The sequence below is a fragment of the Oncorhynchus keta genome, chromosome 10 (genome assembly GCF_023373465.1).
Source record: "Oncorhynchus keta strain PuntledgeMale-10-30-2019 chromosome 10, Oket_V2, whole genome shotgun sequence".
Lineage (NCBI taxonomy): Eukaryota > Metazoa > Chordata > Actinopteri > Salmoniformes > Salmonidae > Oncorhynchus > Oncorhynchus keta.
The window spans coordinates 30,847,909-30,855,408 of record NC_068430.1 but is presented as its reverse complement, the minus strand read 5'-3'; the positions used below and the strand labels follow the sequence as shown (position 1 = coordinate 30,855,408).

At 51.6% G+C, this 7,500-nt stretch overlaps 1 protein-coding gene across 10 annotated transcripts in view; it reads right to left on the bottom strand.

Moving 5' to 3' along the window:
• LOC118373815 (forkhead box protein P4-like) overlaps nucleotides 1-7,500 on the bottom strand; it is a 181,568-nt gene that overhangs the window by 7,061 nt on the left and 167,007 nt on the right. For 8 of the 10 annotated variants that reach the window (XM_052526847.1, XM_052526844.1, XM_052526848.1 and 5 more), the window contains 4 exons: nucleotides 6,193-6,276; nucleotides 3,480-3,735; nucleotides 3,237-3,313; nucleotides 2,932-3,033 (listed from right to left, as the gene is read on the bottom strand). In XM_052526847.1, the coding sequence (XP_052382807.1) occupies nucleotides 2,932-3,033; nucleotides 3,237-3,313; nucleotides 3,480-3,735; nucleotides 6,193-6,276 (519 nt within the window). The remainder of the gene's footprint in view (nucleotides 1-2,931; nucleotides 3,034-3,236; nucleotides 3,314-3,479; nucleotides 3,736-6,192; nucleotides 6,277-7,500) is intronic. The other 2 variants (XM_052526849.1, XM_052526854.1) reach the window with 1 other exon arrangement.

Here is a 7,500-nt window from a genome sequence, read left to right as displayed (position 1 = left end):
AGATGTGTAGAGGAGAGGGGCGAGAGAGAGAGAGAGACGTGTAGAGGAGAGGGGGTGAGAGAGAGAGAGACGTGTAGAGGAGAGGGGGTGAGAGAGAGAGAGAGATGTAGAGGAGAGGGGCGAGAGAGAGACAAAGAGAGAGAGAGAGACGTGTAGAGAGGAGAGGGGCGAGAGAGAGACGTGTAGAGGAGAGAGGGGCGAGAGAGAGAGAGATGTGTAGAGGAGAGGGGCGAGAGAGAGAGAGAGAGAGACGTGTAGAGGAGAGGGGGTGAGAGAGAGAGAGACGTGTAGAGGAGAGGGGCGAGAGAGAGAGAGACGTGTAGAGGAGAGAGGGGCGAGAGAGAGATGTGTAGAGGAGAGGGGCGAGAGAGAGAGAGAGACGTGTAGAGGAGAGGGGGTGAGAGAGAGAGAGACGTGTAGAGGAGAGGGGCGAGAGAGAGAGAGACGTGTAGAGGAGAGGGGTGAGAGAGAGAGACGTGTAGAGGAGAGGGGGGCGAGAGAGAGAGAGATGTGTAGAGGAGAGGGGCGAGAGAGAGAGACGTGTAGAGGAGTGGGGGTGAGAGAGAGAGAGACGTGTAGAGGAGAGGGGGCGAGAGAGAGAGAGATGTGTAGGGGAGAGGGGAGAGAGAGAGAGAGACGTGTAGAGGAGAGGGGGTGAGAGAGAGAGAGACGTGTAGAGGAGAGGGGGTGAGAGAGAGAGAGACATGTAGAGGAGAGGGGCGAGAGAGACGTGTAGAGGAGAGGGGCGAGAGAGAGAGAGACGTGTAGAGGAGAGGGGCGAGAGAGAGAGAGACGTGTAGAGGAGAGGGGGTGAGAGAGAGAGAGACATGTAGAGGAGAGGGGGTGAGTGTGGGAAAGGAGAGAAGGGATACAGATGGAATAGAGGGCTAATGCTAGAGGTAGTATTGGAGAAAGGTAAGGGTACAGTTAGGGGGGTACAGAGGGAATGAGACTGGGGGTGGGGAGAGGAGAGTAGGGCTGTTAGAGAAAAGGATGATGGGTAGGGACTTGTGTCAAATGGGAGGTGGCATGTGTGTGTCACAGCGCCCACACAACAGACTGGTAGTTCTTACCTTTCAGCATACACCCCTTCAGTTATTGTCCTCAATGTGATATTAGAATGCTTAAAAGTACCATGTTGGCACCAGCAGTTCAAGATAGACTCTAAAATGGTCTTATTGGATGAGCCACATCCTGTTGAATGTGAACCTGCTCTCTACCCATAAAAATACATTCTCAACCATATTCAGAACCTTGGAGAAATGAAATCATATTCTGTTTAACTCTGACTGGACACCTCTCCTTCTACTTCTCTTGCTCTCTCTCTCTCTCTCTCATCCATCTCTCTCTCTCCCTCCCTCATCCCTCTATCTCTCTCCCCCTCATCCCTCTCTCTCTCATCCCTCTCTCTCTCTCCTCCCTCATCCCTCTCATCCCTCTCTCTCTCCCCCCTCATCCCTCTCATCCCTCTCTCTCTCCCCCCTCATCCCTCCCTCATCCCTCTCTCTCTCTCCCCCTCATCCCTCTCATCCCTCTCTCCCTCCCTCTCTCTCATCCCTCTCTCTCTCTCCCCCCTCATCCCTCTCATCCCTCTCTCTCTCCCCCCTCATCCCTCTCATCCCTCTCTCTCTCCCCCCTCATCCCTCTCTCCCTCCCTCTCTCTGATCAATGTCTTCCAGTGGCTGACACTAGCTCTCCTCATGAAATATCCAGGCCCATTAAAGGACATACATCTTCCTCTATATTTAATACAGGCCAAACCTCAGGATATTTCATACATATATAAATATATAAAGGTAGATAGATCTATATTTAAAGGGCCGGGTCTAGGTAGAGAGGAAGTGGGAGAATATATGATTTGCTAAATTTCATAAGTGAGATGCGGAGGCAAAGATATTCCTGGCAGGCATCTCTCTCCCTCCCCACCTCAGTTCAAGGCTATTAGTGCAAGGCTCGGGCCGTGACACCACCTCTTCACCCCTCCTCTCGTCTGTCTCTCTGGAGGAGCTGACACTCAAATTAGATGGAGGCTTCAGTAGAAATGGGTCAGCACCTACACAGTCACGTTCCAGACAGGTGTGCGAGTGTGTGTGTGTGTGTGTGTGTGTGTGTGTGTGTGTGTGTGTGTGTGTGTGTGTGTGTGTGTGTGTGTGTGTGTGTGTGTGTGTGTGTGTGTGTGTGTGTGTGTGTGTGTGTGTGTGTGTGTGTGTGTGAGTCATAGACTGCGAGAGTGAGTGTGTGTGAGAATGTGTGTGTGTGAGAAACCATTGAGTGTGTGTGACTCTGTAATGACGCTGTGTGATAGTGAGGTGTGTTTCCACTGAGCTAAGTGGAACCGTCTTCGTAGGCCACAGAACTCTCCGGAAGACCAGGAGGGAGTGAAGAAGCGGGAAGGAGGGAGAAGGGAGGGAGGAAGAGGGAAGAAAAGGGGAGAGAGGGAGGGTGGGGGGAGGGAAGGGAGAGGGAGAGAAGAAAAAGAGGGGGGGTGGAGGAAGAGAGGGGGGAGGGAGAGAGGGAGGAAGGGAGGGATGGAGGGAGAGAGGGGGAGGGAGGAAGGGAGAGATGGAGGGAGAGGGGGGGAGAAGGGAGATGGAAGGAGGGAGGAGGATGGAGGTGGGATAAGTCAAATCTAACACCTCTCTGTGAAGAAACACAGCCACATGGAGTGAGTCCACACACTTACGCACACACACACTCCACTCAGGGCATTGTGGGTAAAATGGCTTATAATCATCAAAACAGCTTGGTGTTTCAATGGCCATGTCAGTTTTTGAGGCTGCCGAGTGTGTGAGTGTGTGGGTGTGTGTGTGAGGAGGAATATTGTCTAATCTTTGTGTGTGGATGTTCAGTGTGTGTGCATGTGTCTACAGTAGGTGAGTGACCTCATGTCTATGCGGAGGAGTGTGTGTGTAAGAATGTGTGTGGACTCACCTTCCATGTGGCTGTGTTTCTCCTGAAGTAGGCGAACATTCGTGTAAACCAGTTATAGATCTCATTAAGAGTCAGCTGCATGTCTGGAGCCTCCAGAATGGCCTACAGAGAGACAGAGAGGGAACAACATTAGACAACGTCTCAACGGAGCTACCAATGGTTCACACAACTAAAAAGAGAGTAGAGGAAGGAGGCGAGAAGGATGGAAGGAGGAGGGGAGAGAATTTGAGTGGGTAGGGTAGGAGAAAAGCAAGATGAGAGGCGATGACAGGAAGAGAAAAGGAGAATAAAAGGAGGAAACTTACATGGCGTATGAGAGAGGCGTAGGTGAAGGGAGGTCTGACGTCAGCGTTCTTATAGAACTCACAGTTCTGCGCCAGCTCTACAGAGAAAACACACACTGTGTTAGTCCTTGATAGGTGTGTGTGTGTGTGTGTCTGTGTGTGTGTGTGTGTGTGGGTGTGTGTCTGTGTGTGTGTGTGTGTGTGTGTATACCAGTATGCTTGTATAGATTTCCAAATGTGTGTGTTGGAGGGTTGTATGCATACCCTCTCGTATACCTGAGGCGATGGGGGTGCAGAACTTGTCAGCGATGCGCCTGCGTATGGGTCCCACGCCGTGCGGGTGTGAGTGTGAGTGTGAGTGTGAGTGTGAGTGTGAGTGCAGGCTGGAGGAGCTGATGACAGAGGGGCCCTGGCGGACCGGGGTAATAGGGGCGGCGGCGGAGGTGGGGGGGTGAGGTAGACCCTCGGGGTACGCATCGCTCTCCCTCTTCAGCAGGGAGCCACTGGACGCCAGGTTCAGCTGGGGAGGAACAGGATGTGACATCATCAAATAGGGACCATCATCAACAAGATTCATGGTTCCACCTTGCCCTTTGGTAGGATAGATGGACAGTTAGCTAATGCTGCTTGGATTTATACAAACCTTTAATCCACATCGACACAGAGACAAAGAGACATGAGCGATGCCAGCTGGCACAAAGACTATCTATCATAAGATCACCAACTCTGCCAGCGGAGAGCAAAACAAAGACCTCAGACTCAGTTACACAGACACACAATGCAATTAGTCCTCAGTGAACAAAAACAAAACAAAGCAAGAGATGGGAGTGTGTATGTGTGTGGACGCCTCTGTGGTCACACACACAGCGGTGGCACGCTCTCTTCATGGCCCAGCTCGGCCCAATTAGGCAGAGCCCACAGGAGCAACGGGAACTGGAAACCAGTCCTCTGAGTCGCTCAGGGACACTTTTCCAAGGGCTGCTAGTTTAGAGCTAATTAAAACGATTGTGTTTGTGTGTGTGCGTGTGTGAGTGTGTGTGTGAGAGAGAGACAGAGAGAGGGGGGGGGTACTCTGATCATCTCTGTCTTCTTTCCTTTCTCTCTCTCCCTCATCTCTCTCTTTCTTCACCTTCCCTCCTATTTCTCCTTCTCTTATCTTTCCAGTCATGACCAGCCCCCACCTCCTACGTGTCCTCTCCCTGTCTGCTCCAGAGGAGGGGTCTGTACCATCCTGACTGATTAGGGGTCAGGCCTGTTTAACTGCTACTTCATTAGCTCTGGAAATCTGCCTCTTTCTCTCCAGCCCTTCATTCTCTCTCTTTCCATCCCCCTGTTAAACAGGTACTTCATTAGCTGTGGACCTGCCACATCACCAAGGCAACACCACAACCCTCTTAATTGAGGGCAAGCTTTGTTTCCATTATGAAGACTCCTCCCTTCCAACCCCCTCCTCCAATCTTTGACCCCCAGGCTTGTCTCCCGTGATGACTTAGGACACACCTCTTCCTGATTTCCCATAAGGTGCTAATGACAGCTGATGCTCTGCATTTGTCTCCGCACACACACACACACACACACAAACACACACACACACACACACACACACACACACACACACACACACACACACACACACACACACACACACACACACACACACACACACACACACACACACACACACACACACACACACACACAAACACACGTCCCACCACTCCACCGCAACCATTTACATCCCCTCAAATTAAGACACTCCACTTCTAATTGACAATTAATTTCAACATCTTCATATTCTAATAAGACTCCTCGTCAATCTGAATAATGAAATATTCATTAGATACCTAATAACAGCCCTGCCTGCCTGCCTGCGCCAACCTGCCTGCCTGCGCCAACCTGCCTGCGCCAACCTTCCTGCCTGCCTGCGCCAACCTGCCTGCCAGCGCCAACCTGCCTGCCTGCCTGCGCAACCTGCCTGCCTGCGCCAACCTGCCTGCCTGCGCCAACCTGCCTGCCTGCCTGCGCCAACCTGCTTGCCTGCCTGCGCCAACCTGCCTGCCTGCGCCAACCTGCCTGCCTGCCTGCGCCAACCTGCCTGCCTGCGCCAACCTGGCTGCCTGCCTGCCTGCGCCAACCTGCCTGCGCCAACCTGCCTGCCTGCCTGCCTGCGCCAACCTGCCTGCCTGCACCAACCTGCCTGCCTGCGCCAACCTGCCTGCCTGCGCCAACCTGCCTGCCTGCCTGCACCAACCTGCCTGCCTGCGCCAACCTGCCTGCCCAGAGACACATCCATCAACAGGGTAGACTGACTGATGGCTCGCACACACACACACACACACACACACACACACACACACACACACACACACACACACACACACACACACACACACACACACACACACACACACACACACACGTAATTATGACTATATTATTACATGTTTTATTACTGGGACCTCTGCTCATATATGAATCCAGAACAACAGGCTGTATACATATCTTGTAAACTAACAATTAACTCTATAGATAACCCTAATATATGAATAAATAAATTGTAGTCCACATTTGTAACACTCATCAACAAGGATGCAAACACCAAGCCTGACTGGACACACCCCAAAACTCTCAGAAACACAAATATACCTTAGTGGCATCTGCTACAGCACAGTGAGAGGTGAGAGGTGAGAGGTGAGAGGTGAAAGGTGAGATGTGAGAGGTGAGAGGTGAGAGTTGAGAGGTGAGAGGTGAGAGTTGAGAGGTGAGAGTTGAGAGGTAAGAGTTGAGAGGTAAGAGTTGAGAGGTGAGAGTTGAGAGGTGAGAGTTGAGAGGTGAGAGTTGAGAGTTGAGAGGTAAGAGTTGAGAGGTGAGAGTTGAGAGGTGAGAGTTGAGAGGTGAGAGGTGAGAGGTGAGAGGTGAGAGGTGAGAGGTAAGAGTTGAGAGGTGAGAGGTGAGAGTTGAGAGGTGAGGTACTCACAGGTTGATTGAAAGGCTTTGGCTCCGAAGGGCGCATGTGCAGGTGGGTCATCATCGCCTGCAGTCGTTCACTCTCCTTGGACAGCTGAGAAACACACACACACACACACACACACACACACACACACACACACACACACACACACACACACACACACACACACACACACACACACACACACACACACACACACACACACACACACACACACACACACACACACACACACACACAGTACAGTGAAATTACACTTTTTTAGTCAATGATTACTATTGTAATAGTAGAGAAGCACAGCAATAAGGGAAATACGTCATTCTACAGCTTTGCTACAGGCCCCATTCACATGTCTAGACTCAGGCCCCATTCACATGTCTAGACTCAGGCCCCATGCACATGTCTATACTCAGGCCCCATGCACATGTCTATACTCAGGCCCCATTCACATGTCTAGACTCAGGCCCCATTCACATGTCTAGACTCAGGCCCCATTCACATGTCTAGCCTCAGGCCCCATTCACATGTCTATACTCAGGCCCCATTCACATGTCTAGACTCAGGCCCCATTCAGATGTCTAGACTCAGGCCCCATTCACATGTCTAGACTCAGGCCCCATTCACATGTCTAGACTCAGGCCCCATTCACATGTCTATACTCAGGCCCCATTCACATGTCTATACTCAGGCCCCATTCACATGTCTAGACTCAGGCCCCATTCACATGTCTAGATTCAGGCCCCATTCACATGTCTAGACTCAGACCCCATTCACATGTCTAGACTCAGGCCCCATTCACATGTCTAGACTCAGGCCCCATTCACATGTCTAGACTCAGGCCCCATGCACATGTCTATACTCAGGCCCCATGCACATGTCTATACTCAGGCCCCATTCACATGTCTAGACTCAGGCCCCATTCACATGTCTAGACTCAGGCCCCATTCACATGTCTAGACTCAGGCCCCATTCACATGTCTAGACTCAGGCCCCATTCACATGTCTAGACTCAGGCCCCATTCACATGTCTAGACTCAGGCCCCATTCACATGTCTAGACTCAGGCCCCATGCACATGTCTAGACTCAGGCCCCATTCACATGTCTAGACTCAGGCCCCATTCACATGTCTAGACTCAGGCCCCATTCACATGTCTAGACTCAGGCCCCATTCACATGTCTAGACTCAGGCCCCATTCACATGTCTAGACTCAGGCCCCATTCACATGTCTAGACTCAGGCCCCATTCACATGTCTAGACTCAGGCCCCATTCACATGTCTAGACTCAGGCCCCATTCACATGTCTAGACTCAGG